General features: G+C 37.1%; 1 protein-coding gene across 6 annotated transcripts in view; it reads right to left on the bottom strand.

Moving 5' to 3' along the window:
• The window catches only part of ASPH (aspartate beta-hydroxylase), a 239,825-nt gene that overhangs the window by 191,371 nt on the left and 31,531 nt on the right, over positions 1-16,923 (bottom strand). For 3 of the 6 annotated variants that reach the window (XM_066378986.1, XM_066378988.1, XM_066378983.1), the window contains exons 2-4: positions 9,004-9,153; positions 6,995-7,039; positions 5,509-5,577 (exon numbers count right to left, since the gene is read on the bottom strand). In XM_066378986.1, the coding sequence (XP_066235083.1) occupies positions 5,509-5,577; positions 6,995-7,039; positions 9,004-9,153 (264 nt within the window). Of the gene's footprint in view, positions 1-5,508; positions 5,578-6,994; positions 7,040-9,003; positions 9,154-16,690; positions 16,859-16,923 lie in introns of those variants that run through there. The other 3 variants (XM_066378987.1, XM_066378984.1, XM_066378985.1) reach the window with 2 other exon arrangements.

Raw genomic sequence — 16,923 nt, 5'->3', positions numbered from 1 at the left:
AGGTGGAAAAAAGAAGCCGAGGAGGGGTGATCTCTAAAAGGACGTGCATCATGGTCACAGACGGTTACAGAAAAGGTATTTAGGAAAATAAAGAAATTGATTGCGATGCACACCTTACAATCAACTCTCAATCGCATGAACTAAAGGAAAGGCGCAGTTTGAGCAATCCTCCCCTGTCCTACCAGCCCCGAAGCAGGTCTGCCTTTCTCTCATCAGAGACTCCAGAGCTGAAAAACAGAGAACTGCATCAGCCGACAATGACTGACAACATCAGTAAGAAGCGTGAATAACAGTAGTCTGAGGGAAAAAAGACAGATTCTCCGAACCTCCAGATTAGCTAACCAACCAGATATTATCGAGAGTTGATTATACAAACATTTACAAAGCTCTATAAATAGTCATTGAAACAAAAAGGTTCATTTCTTCCTATTTTTCCCCTGAGGACTTGGGAGTTGATGTGAGAAATTTTGAAATTACTGATTACTCATCATAGCCTCCATGGATGAGTATAAATGCACTCAAACTATGTCTAACTCAGATAATTAACTTAAATTTTAACACTATAAAAAATATTAGCTTTATAAATGCTCTGGCTACTGACACATAGACCTTTAATTTTAGCCAATAAAAGTCAGTTATTAATAATCATTCACTCTGCATACCAATATGAAATTTGATCAGGGCCTTAGCCAGTCATTTGCAATGAGAGCATCCCAAAGTTCTGTCTCCATTAGCCCAAGAAATTAGCTTCTACTGCAAAAACCCCAGACTTCTGTTGTTTGTAAGTCTTAGAGCCAAAACAGGCCCCCATGATGGAAAGAAAGCTAAGTAATATTGTTTTTATCATCTGTTGGGTTTTTTTAGTTTACTTTGTTTGTTTGTTTGTTTGTTTTGCCTGTGAAGAACTGGCACTGAGCAGGGAAGGTCTCTTGACTCCACAGTCACCAGTACTATCAAGCTCCAGAGAGCAAGGCCTACTATTGTGAGGAGCGGGGTGTGAACCACAGGTTGGAGGGATCTGCCTGTAAAAATTATAAATATCTGTAAAAGATAATAGTAAGATAACTAATCATTACAGTAAATTTCCCCCACTTTAACCCATAGAAGAACTACATCATACCATTCTTCATGTATTTGGGGAAGAGGGGTCCACAAATTGCAGTTAGTGTTTAAATTACTGTTGACAAACCCAGAATGTTTTTTCACTCAATTTAACAGTTGCCAAGTGCTATGAACACAGATCTATATTCCCACCCAAGTTTCTGTGGGAATAATAACATTGTTTCTTCTTCCTATCTTAAAGCACTATAGCTGTATAATTACAATATTGTTTTCTCTCCAATTTTCCAAGATAGATACTTTCAAGTATCAAATATAAAACATAAAATATAAAAGTTAGGCCCTGGCCAGCTGCCTCAGTGGATAGAGTGTCGGCCTGGCATACAGATATCCTGGGTTCAATTCCCAGTCAGGTCACACAGAAGAAGTGACCATCTGCTTCTCTCCCCCTCTCTCTCCTGCTTCTCTCCCTCTTCCCCTCCTTCTGCCAGTGGTTCAGTTGGTCCAAGCATTGCCCCAGGCACTGAGGATAGCTTGGTTAATTCAAGCACCAGCCCCAGACAGGGGTGGCCGGGTAGATCACGGCCAAGGGACATGTAGGAGTCTATCTCACTCTCTCTCCTCCTCTCACATAATAAATAAATAATAAATAAATAAATAAATAAATAAATAAATACATAAAATAAAAAGTTGACTATCCTTTACTATGATAGGCTGAACTGCCTAACAAAGATGCAAAAGTATTTAAACAAAACTATTTTATCCAACTAGACAACTCTCCTGTATTTCTTAAGACAACATTATTTCTCCAAAGAGAAAAAGAAAAAACTCTGAGTGTACAATTCCTTAACCTCTAAGAGCAGGCCCAAATCAAAGAGCAGGATGGGAATGCCTTTGAGTGGGCAGTGTCCAGTCTTTCCTCTCCAGCTCACTCGTGCGTCCTCTTCCAATCTATAAATGTTGGCCACGGCTTCCCTTTTGTTCTTCAGCTATACCTGAGGTGGTACCAGCCAGGTATTGGTCATAGGACAAAAGGCCAATCATGCAACCCTCCAGTGGTATTACTCTAAGAATAGGTTACTCTTAGCAGTTAGTTCTTGGATCAATTTGCTATCAATTTTAGTTAGGAAGTAAGTGCTCAGAGAATACATTTCCAAACAATGTAGTTTTTCTATGATCCAAACCAAAACCAAGGATACTCTATTTTAGAAAATTTGGCCACAAAAGTAGGCTGTGTAAACTAGAACAAGCTTAGAAAATTTTCAAAGAACCCCCATGGGTCATGGCCAGAAATAATGACATCATAAAATAAATGATGGCTATTGATCTACAATTATGCATACATATTTCATTCTTCCTTTGTATTTCATAAAAAAGTCAAACCTTAAAATATGAGAGAAATGTAAACATGAATGTGTACATTTCCTCAATTTGATAATTTTAGAATTAATTTCTTTTTTAGAAATTTGTAGATTTAAGAATACAGGAAAAAATTCTTATGAAAGAAATGCCAAAACTATTAAAATTTAACAATCTCAACTATTACTACCCCTGCCACGCCAAACTCTCCCCTCCTCTCCAACTTCCTACTTCCGTCCATCCCTCTGAATACCCTCTGCGTTAATCCGAACCCTGACCTTTGAGCCGCCTCTTCAATGAGAATGCACCAGGAAGTTGGGCTTTTTGTGGTATATGCTCACTGAATCTGCACCCCTCATAACCTCTCCCTGAACATACAGAGCCCATTAATGTCTCTGTACCCCCAAAATTTCACCAGGTTCTTTTTTTTTACAACCATCTGCCAGTAATAGAGGCATAACTAAACTATAATAACTTCACAAAATAGGAAAGAACTTTAGTAATAAAATTCCATGCCAGTCAAAGGTGCACTATGTGCAGAGAATTCAAACATCATAGCAAGAAGGTCAAAGGAAAAAGTGAGCCTAACAGCTCATTTAGGGTTTGTTTCATCTCTGCTGAAGCCACAAGCCAACTGTGAATTAGTACATATATTTGGCAAAATTGTTTACTTCAGCCTTTGTGCTTTGTGCACTTACTGATCAGGGTTACTAAAATAAACTCAGTTACAAATTTGGTTCCACCTCAAAATATGTAATTCTTATAAAAGAAACGAGTTATGATTTACCCTTACTGCATATGTGTCAACCTGCAATTGGCAATGATCTAAGTTACAATTAATTACCCTGTAAATGGTTGCTTAAAAACCTTAAAGGGGCCTGACCCGGTGGTGGCGCAATGGATAGAGTCTCGGACTGGGACCTGGAAGACCCAGGTTCGAGACTCCGAGGTCGCCAGCTTGAGTGCAGCTCATCTGCCTTGAGCAAAAAGCTCACCAGCTTGGACCCAAGGTCTCTGGCTAGAGCAAGGAGTTACTGGGTCTGCTGAAGGCCTGTGGTCAAAGCACATATGAGAAAGCAATCAATGAACAACTAAGGCAGGGGTCGGGAACCTATGGCTCACGAGCCAGATGTGGCTCTTTTGATGACTGCATCTGGCTCGCAGACAAATCTTTAATAAAATAAATAATAACATTAAAAATATAAAACATTCTCATGTATTACAATCCATTCATATCCTACCACTCATGTTCATGGTTGTGGGTGGCTGGAGCCAATCACAGCTGTCCTCCGGGACAACACCAAATTTTTATTGGATAATGCGTAATGTACACGGGTCGTTGTATGGCTCTCATGGAATTACATTTTAAAATACGTGGCATTCATGGCTCTCTCAGCCAAAAAGTTTCCCGACCCCTGAACTAAGGTGTTGCAACGGCAACGAAAAACTGATGATTGATGCTTCTCATTTCTCTCTGTTCCTGTCTGTCTGTCCCTTTCTATCCCTCTCTTTGACTCTCTCTCTCTGTCCCTGTAAAAAAAAAACAAAAAACCTTAAAGGGAATAAACTCTTGAAATATAAATATAACACTAAAAATCAAGTTATTAATGTAAATTTGTTATACAAATCAGTGTGTTTTATAGAAAAAAAATAACCCATTTAATTTTAAGAGTTAACATTTCCTATCTGACAGATCAGATAGCTGATTTTAAAGCCAAAAATAAATCAATAACATATAGATGAGAAGTAATATTTCTAAAAATAAGGAACCTGGGTCCACATTAAGTTATTTTTTAAGTTAAAAAGCTTCACTATTCTGAATCCATCATTTAAAGTAAAATAATAAAATGGAGTAATATACTTACCATTTATAGGTGAGCAAATAAGCATCATTCTAATATGTTAAATTATGTATAATCTTATTTATTTTGCATGCTGAAGATTATAATCTTCTGAAGTATAGTATACTTATAAAACTCAAATTTAGCTATATAATGCTAGAATTACATTAAAAACTTCATTAAGAAAGGAAATTTTATAGTGAGCTTCTACTGTTAGGTAGCAAACATAATTCCCACTGAGCAATAATAAAACGTAAACTAAAATTAAGAAGCTATATTACATTTAATCCCAACTAAAACATTTTTTCATATTTAGAACTTATTGTTTCATGGAAAAGTTAAGATAAATCTAATGAAAACAGTCCCATTGGTTACAAATGTGGTAGCCTCCCTTTTTTTTTTCATGTCTATAAAATGGAGACAAAATCATGTGTCTAGGAAAAATTTCTTTGTGCCATTATTTTATTAAGTTTAGTATAATACTAGGCCATAGTCATTATTTTTCTAAAAACTTTAGCACAAAAAGATTTTAATACATATCATGCTGCATATGAAACAAAGGAAACGATGCTAACAAGCGGAAATACATCTCTCTCTAGGCCAGATTACAGAGAATTTGCATATGAAAACCAGTACCATACTTTCTAGTAAAACAGCATTTTAAATCAAATGAGGGAATATCACATACTAATTTTTAGAAAAAACATCTCAATGACAAAGGTAATTCTGGTGACAGAAAGGGAAGGGCTCAAGACTTGCAAAAAAAAAGAAACCTGGCCAAAGACTACTAGTTCATACTCTTATTGTTAACTTTAAATTATGCACAGCATAAATGAATTTATATATCTTTTAAAAATTTACATTTTCAAATAGAAGATTTCAAATAGAAGTCAAATGATGCTAAAGAATACTGTAATTCACACTTGAAGACAGACTAACACATTATCTATATATTCAAATGTTAAATCCAGAATAAAGGGTGCTTTAAATCTAAAAAAAACATATCGAGTTTAATACTTGTCAGAAGACTATGTATAAAAGCTATATGCTATCCATTTATAAAAGTAAATGTGAGTCCTTGGATAATAATTAAGCCCTCTTACATTTCAACAAGAATGAAATAGTTGATTTAAGTGGAAAAATACATTCCATAAAATGTATACAATTGACAATGATATCATCAAGGAAAACATATTCTTTTGTTTCTAGCATTTTACCAACATTAATAAAAAGTAAAATGTCTACTTGCCTAACAAAACTTTAGCATCATCCACATCAAAATCTCCATCACCGTCAGCATCATAGACTCCTAGTTTTCCTGCAAGAGGAAAGACGGATATGGGCACAAAAGGAAAAACAAAGTTAATAAGGTACTGCCACCTCTGCAGTCCTCTACATCAGCCATCAATGTTACCAGCCAATGTAATTCTTTGCTCTTTTAATCCTGAAAAGCAGTGCTAAGTGAGTACCTTACCTAAAAATGATGGGCGATTCACTTAAGAGATTCAGGAAATGTTCGCCTCTTAGAGGCCCTAACAAATCTAAGATATATAACTGAGATGATATTTTCCTTTTAAAGGTTTAATAATACCCCAATTTAATCATTTCAGAGCTTTTTCTTGTAATTATACTGCTACAAATATTTTAGGTAAAATTTTCAACATATATAAGGAATAATAGGAACAATACTGACCCATTTCGAACAATTATGTGACATTTAATGTTTCTGAAGTATGGAAGGTCCACCATCAATATTAAAAACAAAAAAAATACCAAGCCTCAAATAAAAATTATGTATAAATAATTAACATCGAGTACAAAGTACTAAAAATAAGGACAATATAATATTTTACTATAATGATTTACAACAGAAACATTATGAATCAATCTTTAAAAAACAAGACTTCTGAAAACAAAGTATATAAAACTGGCTTCCTGAAATCACACAGGAAAACTTAGTTATTCTACCTAAAAATTTAATTAGCATGAGCCATCTACGACTAAGAAGAAAAATAAGGCTTACGGCACATAGCCTAGAAGACAATACTACTAGAGCCTTTCCTTATGAAGAATAGAAAATAGATATTTTAAGACTTTAATAAAAATGTATCAACTAGGAGCACTGTTATATTTAGCTTTTCAAATATGAATCAAATACACTCAATTAAAAAAATCCTAAAATCAACATGATTGAGAATTCACCACTGGACAATAGCTGTGAAGAGCCATAATAATGTACAGCGATATTTTCAACAACATTCACAGATACAGCATCAGCACTAAAAGAACCGCTGGCAGCACTGTTACCATTTCTCTAATAAAAAGTCAATTAAAATATTGTGTAAGAGCAGGCAGAACTTTTGAAGTAGAGTAGCTATGACCAATCTTTACCCTCCCAGAGCCCTAGTTCTACTTAGGAAAATATAATAAACTTGCTAGGCAGAAGTCCGGTTTAGAAATCACACACACATTAGAAATGACAAGAATAATAATGCAGTTACTTTTATTGCGAAGTAAATGAAAAGTGCTGATCTGTAGGCTGAGGTTATATATAGCATAGAGCTCAAACAACATTAGGAACATGAAAAATGTTATAATTTCTGACAAACTTATAAAGGAAAACTGGTCCTACCACCTACATTCCCTGATGCAGATGATAACTGAATTAGTAGAATAAATATGAGATTATAGAGGCTAATACAAGTGGGCTGAAAAATGCATCTCCAATAGCCTACCTTGAAGTACCTCTGATAAGTTATAACGGAAGTCCTTTGCTTTCGCTGCATGCGCGTAAAAACATGAAAATTGTTACTTGTGCTTAAAGGAACAAATATTTGAAATCTCTTCTTTTGTAATAGGCTTCTCCTAGCAACATATTACAAAAAGCACAGATTACATAGAAGTTTGTCTCTACATTAACATAATTCCTCTGTTAGTCTATCAATTTATCCAGAGACACTTAAATAAAAATAAGAAGCTTCAATGAAAAGCAGATTACTCATAAGTATATTTTGTTATTCTTTGTCTCCACCTCCCCACCCCTAGAAGATGGCTACAATCTAACAAGTAAAGCAGTACAAGAAATTCTATGGAAGGCAGGAAGGTTTTCCATGCAACACTGTACATATAGTGAAATGTGCATTTTGTTCAGTGACAGGGTCCACGCCATTCCCTGAGTTATTCAAGGTGAGGGCTGTTTAGTCACAATAGTCATAAAGTAGAAACAATCCTAACATCCATCACTGATGAATGACAAAATGTGGTATATCCACACAATGGAATATTATTCAGCTACAAAGTGAAATAAGCAATAAACCTTGAAAACATTATGCTAAGTGCAAAAGGCAAACACAGAAGGCCACATACAATATGATTCCATTCACATGAAATGTCCAAACAGGCAAATCCACAGAAACAGATAAAGTATTAGAGTTTGCTAAGAGAGGGAAGGAGTGAGGAAATTACTGTTTTGAGAAGAGGTGAAGGACATATTCTGGAACTAGCTAATGATGATAGCACAAAACAATGAATATATTAAAAAGCAATGAACTGTTAATTTTCAAATATTTATAATATTGAATTTTGTGTGTGTGTGTGTGTGTAGGAGAGAGAGAGAAAGAAAGCAAGAGAGAGCCAGGAAGGGAGAGAGATGAGAAGCATCAACTTATAGTTGTGGCACTTTAGTTGTTCATTGATTGCTTCTCATATGTGCCTTGACTGGGGCTCCAGCTGAGCCAGTGACCTTGGGCTCAAGTCAGCAAGTCCTTGGGCTTCAAGCCAGGGACCTTTGGCCTAAAGCCAATGACCAAAGGACCATGTAGATAATCCCATGCTCAAACCAGCTCAAGCTGGTGAGCCTGTGCTCAAGCCAGAGGCCTTGGGGTCTCAAACCTGGGACTTCAGCATCACAGATTGATGCTCTATCCACTGCACTACCACCAGTCAGGCTACATTATTAAAATTTATGTTATATTAATTGGTCTTGCAAATTGTATATTTATGATTCATTAATGGATCCTTAAATAAATTCAGTGGTTCATACCAGTATTTTTAAAATTCATAATATAACAAAACAGAATAGAAATTACGGAGTACTGCTCATAGTGAGAGTAAGTACTATTTGATAACACTTCCGTGTGATATATGTACAATATAAAGCTTTCTTTTTTTTAAATTTTACTACAGATCATCTTCTAAAAGTTGAAAAGCCAATTTCTCTAAGGTAACTCTGATAACATGCCTTTTTTTCACTCTACTGAAACTGAAAGGGTACAGAAATCAACAGTACAAAGAAGGTGGTGATATATCTTTAAAATTACTAAGGGATGTCACTTATGCTCTTACAAATTCATATAAGAAACAATATCAAGGCCCTGGCCAGTTGGCTCAGCCATAGAGCGTCAGCCAGCATATAGAAGTCCTGGGTTTGATTCCTGGTCAGGGCACACAGAAGAAGCGATTATCTGCTTTTCCACCCACCCCCCTTTTTCTCTCCCAGAGCCATAGCTCGAATGATTCAAGCAAGTTGGCCCCAGACAGTGAGGATGGCTCTATGGCATTGCCTCAGATGCTAAAATAGCTCAGTTGCCGAGCAATAGAGCAACAGCCCCAGATCGGCAGAGTATCATCTAGTAGGGGGCTTGCCGAGTAGATCCCAGGCAGGGAACATGCAGGAGTCTGTCTCTGCCCCCCCCCATCTCTCCCTTGATTGAAAAAAAAAGAAAAAAAATATCAAAATTCTTACCTAAAACTTCCTCATAATCAACAAGATCAAACCAGACGACAGCTACTGATGTCCAAACTCCCAGCAATGCAATGACCATAAACCATGTGAAAAATGAACTTCCAGAAAGTACTCCTTTCCTTCCATTTTTGTGTCCTCCATGCTTTGTGTCTGTTGAAAAATGAAATTATTTACAGTGTCATTATATAAGAAAACACTTTATCAAACACCTCTTTTCCACTGAATTTTTTCTGCAGTAATTTGGTTGTACTTATAATGGTAAGACATTTCAAAACTAATTTTCACTTAAATTCTCAAAACATGTTACACACACAAAAAAAGGATTTTGAAAATAAAAGATTCTGCTTAGACTCAACACAACATATGTAAAACCCTAATTTCCAAGTAATTAAAGAAACTACAGATGAGTTAATTATTTTCTAAAAAGTTTGATATAATATGTATTTCCATCCAAGTTCTTTTCTGAACCACCTAAATATTACATCCTTTAAAGTTCAGAGCATTATCAACAACTTAATGAAATCATGTAGAAATGTCGTAGCCAAATCCTTTTCTCTGTCCCAGTTAGTTTCTGTAGTCTTAAAAACTCTGTTAATTGTCACAGAAAATGCCTCCCCCCAAAAAAACCCACTCTATATTTTAGCCAAAGAAGGACAGAAGGAAGGAAACAATTTATAGGAATAGAGCTCAGGGAAGCGAAGTTCAACAGGACAGTCCAGTCTTCCTCCTTCACAAGCCCACTGGGATCTATGGAAACAGGAAGAGGCTTGTTCACAGTTGGTCTCAATGCAGGAAACAGCTTTGTAAACTGCCATCCCCCCAAAGTGTCATTTATCACATTTGACATTCTTAAATATACCATATACTTTTGGAAATATTCTTCTGACAGCCAAAAATAAACAAAAATGATGAAAGTGATATTAATAGAAAATGGTGAACACTATCTTTAAAAGGGAAGACCACTAATAGCCAAGTTTCTCTTTAAAAAGAATATAAATAGGCCCTGGCCGGTTGGCTCAGTGGTAGAGCGTCGGCCTAGCGTGCGGAGGACCCGGGTTCGATTCCCGGCCAGGGCACACAGGAGAAGCGCCCATTTGCTTCTCCACCCCTCCGCCGCGCTTTCCTCTCTGTCTCTCTCTTCCCCTCCCGCAGCCAAGGCTCCATTGGAGCAAAGATGGCCCGGGCGCTGGGGATGGCTCTGTGGCCTCTGCCTCAGGCGCTAGAGTGGCTCTGGTCGCAATATGGCGACGCCCAGGATGGGCAGAGCATCGCCCCCTGGTGGGCAGAGCATCGCCCCATGGTGGGCGTGCCGGGTGGATCCTGGTCGGGCGCATGCGGGAGTCTGTCTGACTGTCTCTCCCCGTTTCCAGCTTCAGAAAAATGAAAAAAAAAAAAAAAAAAAAAAAAAAAGAATATAAATATTATGTAAATATTAATAACTAAGTGAAAAAAAAACATATTCTATCCTAAAGTGCCCTGTGAGAAAAAGAAAAGCTTATCAACCAGATAGAGAAGCAAGCCACCATTTTCTACTTGTCAAGCACGTTGCCTCTTCCAAGGGCGTCCACATGCAGGGCTGCACGTGGTTCTCAGGCTGTTCTCGTCAGTGTCTCTCTGGAGGGCATTGCTGGGAGTTGACACAGGACAACTCTTTATCCCGTATGGCCGTTATTCACACTGCCGAGCGGCCGGCATCTGTAGTGCCTGCTGGTCCCAAAGGTAAGTAGCTCCCAGCGATTATGACAAAAACACACCCAAACATTACCAACTGTCCCCCACAAGGGCAATGCCTGATTGAGAACCACCAGGGGAAAGGAGAGGAACAATCATCTGTGTTTCATAAAGAAAAGATTAGATGATTCACCCGAAGTCACCAGCACAAGTTAGGTTGACCTAGGAATAAACCCTGACTTCACTGGTCCTGAGTTCCTTGATCCACACATGAGTGGGCCAAAGCACATAATTTCCAAAAACCTGACAAGCTCTGATCTAGAACCTGCTTTCTGACACCTAACTCCAGTTCTAAGATATGCAGTTTTAAACCAACCACTAGATTAACTTTTCAAAAGGTGCCATAAAATCTAAATCTGAGAGAAAATGTATATGTGTATGTATACACACTCAAACCTATACATCTTTATCAATCCATCTTAGAGTTAAGTATGTAAAATTATGATGACCAACTATGAGAAATTTTATTCAAAAGTCAATTTTCTTTCCTAATGTTCTTTAACTATTAACAGACCTATCAAAAAGGGCCAGATTTATAAATAGACATGGTGAATCCACAAAACTATACTTACCAAAAAACATATGGCCATACAATTTCTTTCTAATATGATCAATTAACTCTCCTAAAAGCTGATTATACTAAAACATAATTTCTACATGAAGAAGTACTTGCTGGGCACAGACCACCAAGCTGCACATTAAATGCACTGCCAACAGGCTGCCCAGATTCATTTTCTGAACACTGCCATGGGCGGGAGGGAGGCTGGGTACAAGTTTCTGAAATGTTGGTGAGGGTAAGAATAATTTTTGATATGTTTATGTGTCTGAAGCACAGAAACAATAAGAACAATATAAAATAAAGCACCATTAAATTTTATCAAAGGAAAAAGTGAGTGGCATCTGTGGGAGCCGAGGAGCACCATAGATATAGTAGCACTGCTGGATGTTTACCTTACACTGCTCACAAATATCAGAGGGTATTTTATCGCTTCATATTCATTTTGAAATATCCCCTAATTTTTGTGAGCAGTATATTAGACCTCTATATACGTGAAGAATTTTCAATCTTTATAAAAATCTTACTTCTATGATATCTTTATTATATGCGGCTTAAGTGTCTGTCGCTGATAGCTTATTGGTTGCTTGCGTAACTGTACTAGCCAATGGGGTGAAGTTGCCACGGCTGAACGCAAATTGAGCGGGTCAGGGGGAAGGTGAACATTTGTTTGCATTGGCAATCATCTGCTTTTGAAACAATTTAAGGCTGAACGCAAATTGAGCGTGTCAGAGGGAAGATGAACATTTGTTTGCATTGGCAATCATCTGTTTTACATAAAAACTACATCTTAACGTAATTTCTTTTAAGAATGCCTCCTAGAAAATACTGTAAAACTTGCCTTTGCTATGACCATCAATAAGTCTCAGGGCCAAATGCTTAAGCGTGTTGGCATTTTTTTACCTGAGCCTGCATTTGGACATGGTCAACTTTATGTTGCCTGTTCAAGAGTTCGTGAAAGAATGGACGTAAAATTAAAAATAATTGATGGTCCTCTGCAAGGCGAGCTTAAAAATGATGGAAAGATCTACACAAGAAATGTTGTGTACAAAGAGATCTTTGACATGTGAATTAACATTTTATTATTTAAATCACTTTTATTTATTGAGCTAGTGGTGCTGGTGGCTCTTAAGAAATGTACCACCAGTGGTTTCCTTCATTGCACTCTACTTTAAGCAATTAAGCAAGTAGAAGGGCGAAACCCCGTGGGGCACTAAGCAAAGGGGCGTCCTCGCCGCCTGCCCTGGGTAATTCAGTTTGAATTAGCAGACACCTTTGCACAAATCATTTTAATTACAATTTATAATATCTAGAACAGCGGTCATTTCGTATGACCGCCGGGCTTTCCAGTATAGATATATGCTCACATACCCACTTGTATAGAATACTTACTATAAGAATACTGCCTTCCAGAACATTAATTTACTCCCAAATAGGCAATAGAATTATAATGAGTAAGAATGTTCTTCCTTTGACTACTTATTGCCTCTGAGAATCATATTTAAATTTTCTATTTAAAATAAGTACTAGAAAAGTGAGTTCTTGTTTTATTTCATCTTGTATATTTTGTAATTGACACCAGTGTCTTGTATTATTCCTCATTAACTGGAAAATAATATAGCTAAATAAATAGATCTGCATCTCTACCCCTCCCCCTTCACACGTGCTCTCTCTCTCTCTCTCTCTCTCTCTCTCTACTTCTCCCACAGCCATGGTTCAATTGGTTGGAGCTTATCACTCTGGGCACTGAGGATGGCTCCATGGAGCCTCCACCTCAGGCACTAAAAATAGCTTGGTTGAGAGCATGACCCCAGATGGGCAAAGCATGGGCGCCAGAAAGGGGTTGCCAGGTGGACCCTGGTCAGGGCACATGCATGAGTCTGTCTCTATCTCCCCTCCTCTCACTTGGAAAGAAAAAAGAAGAAAAAAATGAAATAAATAAATACAGTTCATCCTTTTATTCATTCATTTAATATACTTGTGTCGGCCATGGCCAGTTGACTCAGCGGTAGAACATTGGCCAGGCATGTGGGAGTCCCAGATTCGATTTCTGGTCAGGGCACACAGGAGAAGCGACCATTCACTTCTCCACCTTCCTTCCTTTCTCTCTCTCTCTCTCTCTCTCTCTCTCTTCCTCTCCTGCAGCCATGGCTCGAATGGTTTGAGAAAGTTGGCCCTGGGCACTGAGGATGGCTTCACGGCCTCGCCTCAGGTGTTAAAATAGCTCAGTTACCAAGAAACGGAGCAGCAGCCCCAAATGGGCAGAGCATCACCCGGTAGGGGACTTGCCAGGTGGATCCTGGTTGGGGTGCATCCAAGAATCTGTCTCTCTGCCTCCCAGCCTCCAACTTAATAAAAAAAATAATATACTTGTGTCAGATGTGATACAATTTTTACTCAATAATTAATGTATACCTAGATAAAAGTAACTCAAGGTGATGCCATTTATAGAGGGTAAGGAAGTAGGCGATGGGTGAAACAGATGAAGGACAGAAGTACAAATTTTCAGTTATAAATAAGTTACAGGGCTGTAATGTACAACATGAAGAATACAGTCAATGGTATAATAAATTTGTACAGTGACAGATGGTTACTAGATTTATTGTGGTGATTTATTGTGAAAGCAGTATGAATGTTGAATAACTATGTCATCCTCTTGAAACTCATATAGTATACTATTGTATATAACTACTATAATTTAATAAAAAAAATTTAGGCCTGACCTGTGGTAGCACACTAGATAAGGCATTGACCTGGAATGCTGAGGTCCCCGGTTCAAAACCTCAGGCTTGCCTGGTCAAGGCACATACGAGAAGAAAGGATGATGAGTCGATGCTTCCTGCTCCACCCCTTTTCTCTCTCTTTATCCTTTCTTTAAAATCAATAAATGAAATAGTTTTTTAAAAATTTAATACATAAATTTTTTAAAAGATAACTCCCTCAAAAAGAAAGAAAAGATATTATTTAAAATAAGCTTATAGTGAAATAGCCAATAAAACAAAAATAATAATTTGATTACAAAGTTTAATTCTTTCTATCTCTTTCTTTAGGCAGAAATGAAGAAGAAAATTTCTGAGATTCTCAAAAGGAAAGTATCATTTATCTAAGTTGATTCAGTAATACTTATCAAAATGTTTGACCTACAATAGTAAATATAAGTAAAAAGTGGAAAAAGGCTTTTAAAAATAATTACATGAATTCACGCACCAAAACAGGAAAAAGGCATTGGGAGGGGGAGGGGACAGAGAGCCAAACACAGTACAGAACCAGCCTTCACCTTCAACTTCAATCAAGTGTCCTAACTCACTGCACGAACTAAAGAGTAGATTTTAAAGACAACCTAACCCAAATGAGTTAAGACAACAAGGTGCAGGCGGAGGGAGGACCTATAAAAGGCATGGTTACAGCAGCGAGGGAGGACACAGGAACGAGGGAGGACACAGGAACGTGAAGGAACAGTGGCAGGGGCCATTTAGGACTGGTGTGTGTAGGCTACTACTAAACAGTCTTAAAATAATCTTTAGTACAATGACCTTCATATTGATTTTGAGATTAAAACATTATTCTAAACTGTTTAAGAATGAAATGTATAATAAATCTATCCAATATATTTTTATTAAAGTTTACCACTTTATTAGCAATATTTTATCCATTCATTTACAATGTGAAATAATTAAGGTTTTACTTTAGTATTATTAATGTTAATATTAATTCCATAAAGGAACAAAATAGTAAGTTATAGAAAGGAATCTTTACTAAGACATCTTTCTGAAGGAGACTTTTTAATCAATACCAAATAATACACTCTTCATATGTCACTTTGTAAATATGGTGTGTCTAGTCTCAAAGGGCAGGTCAGTATCTTCCTAATTAAACTGGAGAATGCATAGTAAGATAAACCCTTCAAGAGAGTTTAAAACTCCCTGAGCAAACCTGAAACCAGACTTTAATCCAAAGGTATTCTGGAAGAACATCGAGCAGTTGTGCCTATTTTCTAAGACCAGAATCAATCTAAGGGTCTCGATTTCATTTTCTGGCTCCATATTCAACCTGTAGTCCCAGGGATTAGTCAAAAAGATTTTTTTATGGGTGTGAGGTGGGGTTAGGATCATGGCAATGACTATGTGATTCATTTTTTTCCATACTGACCCATCAAAAAAGTACATGACCTACATATCAGACCATATTCTTACATATACTACCACACACAGATAATCATCATAGTGAGCAATGAAATGTGTCTCTCTCCAAAGCGAAGAGTGGATTAGGGAGAACAGGTAATTTTATTTATTTGTTGAAGAAAGGAAGATAGAGGATGTACCCCAGTACCTGTACAGTAGTCGATTACTTCTCTGGACTACTACAAATCAGCCATTTACATGTTCACTAGCATTGTGCAGGCAATTTTATATTTTCCATGAACTACCTATACATTTAAAGTAAAAAAAAAAAAAGAACATAAAAACTGTCAAACTGGTCATTTTTCCATGTTACAAAATGTCACCCTTTGGGAGCCAAGAATTGTTAACAGTGGGTAGAAGTGTAGATTACGTAATCCATGGAGAAGAGGAAAAATGTCTTCTAAAAGAACTGTCAGATATATATCTCATATTCTTCTTCATGGCTACAAGAGGCACATTATTAGACTAGTCAAGAAACCCATTCTAACCATTTATCCAAAACAGTGTTCCAAGCACAATACTCATATTCTCTGTACTAATAATAGAACCCTTCCGGTGGCCACTCAGCAGCTGAAAGTTGGAAGCAGGCTTAATATGCCTAGTTTTTTCTTTAAGTTTTCAACAAATGAACCAACGTAACTTGCTTTCAACTAAATGGAATGACAATCAAAAACATAAATTCAATATATCATTAAAGAACGGTTGAAGGTTAATGATTTAATTTTAAAAAACAAAATAAAATCCTAGTGTCTTTTCTTGCCTTTATCCTCTTCTGCACAAACATTTTCACATATGCTAAGACTGCTCAAGCCAAGTAAATGTGCTCATTCATACAAGATGGGACATACACATCCCTTCAGTTTCCTGTCACTGTGTAGGAATGAATACAGACAATTCGTAAAATTTGCTGTAATTTATAAAACTATGAAAAACTACCTGTACATTTTTCTGAAGTTCATAAAATGCCGTATCTGATAGTATAATACACTAAAAAGATATTCTAAGTTAAGACACCCAAACATTCAGATAAAAGACAGATTATTCCATAAAAAAATTGAACTACTGTGCAAAGTCCAGGAGTTCAAAATAGAAAATGTAGAAGACGTAGTCAAAGCACTTAGCCAAAAATAATTTAACAGCACACACTGACTATAAAGCTAATAACTGTCAGCAGGATCCAAAACCACGTTTAGCCCAAACAATCAAGATACTCCTTTACCTTCAGCCATTTTGATTTCTTCAATCCATGAGTAATATGTATTGAAGACAAAAACCCAAGCCCCTCAGCAGGTTCAGGCCCACCGCACGCCCTTCCCCACCAAAGCTCTAGACAGGCCGAGCTCCACAGGCAACGCTTCTAGAACTGAAATTGGACCTGACCACACACTCTGCTCCCCGGTTATTTTTAGAGGCCTCTTTCTCATGGCCTAATACTGCGAGCCACTCAGGCTG

The sequence above is a fragment of the Saccopteryx leptura genome, chromosome 3, assembly GCF_036850995.1.
Source record: "Saccopteryx leptura isolate mSacLep1 chromosome 3, mSacLep1_pri_phased_curated, whole genome shotgun sequence".
In the NCBI taxonomy this organism is placed as follows: domain Eukaryota; kingdom Metazoa; phylum Chordata; class Mammalia; order Chiroptera; family Emballonuridae; genus Saccopteryx; species Saccopteryx leptura.
The sequence above is the reverse complement of the archived record's forward strand: the minus strand, read 5'-3'. Positions and strand labels throughout refer to the sequence as shown.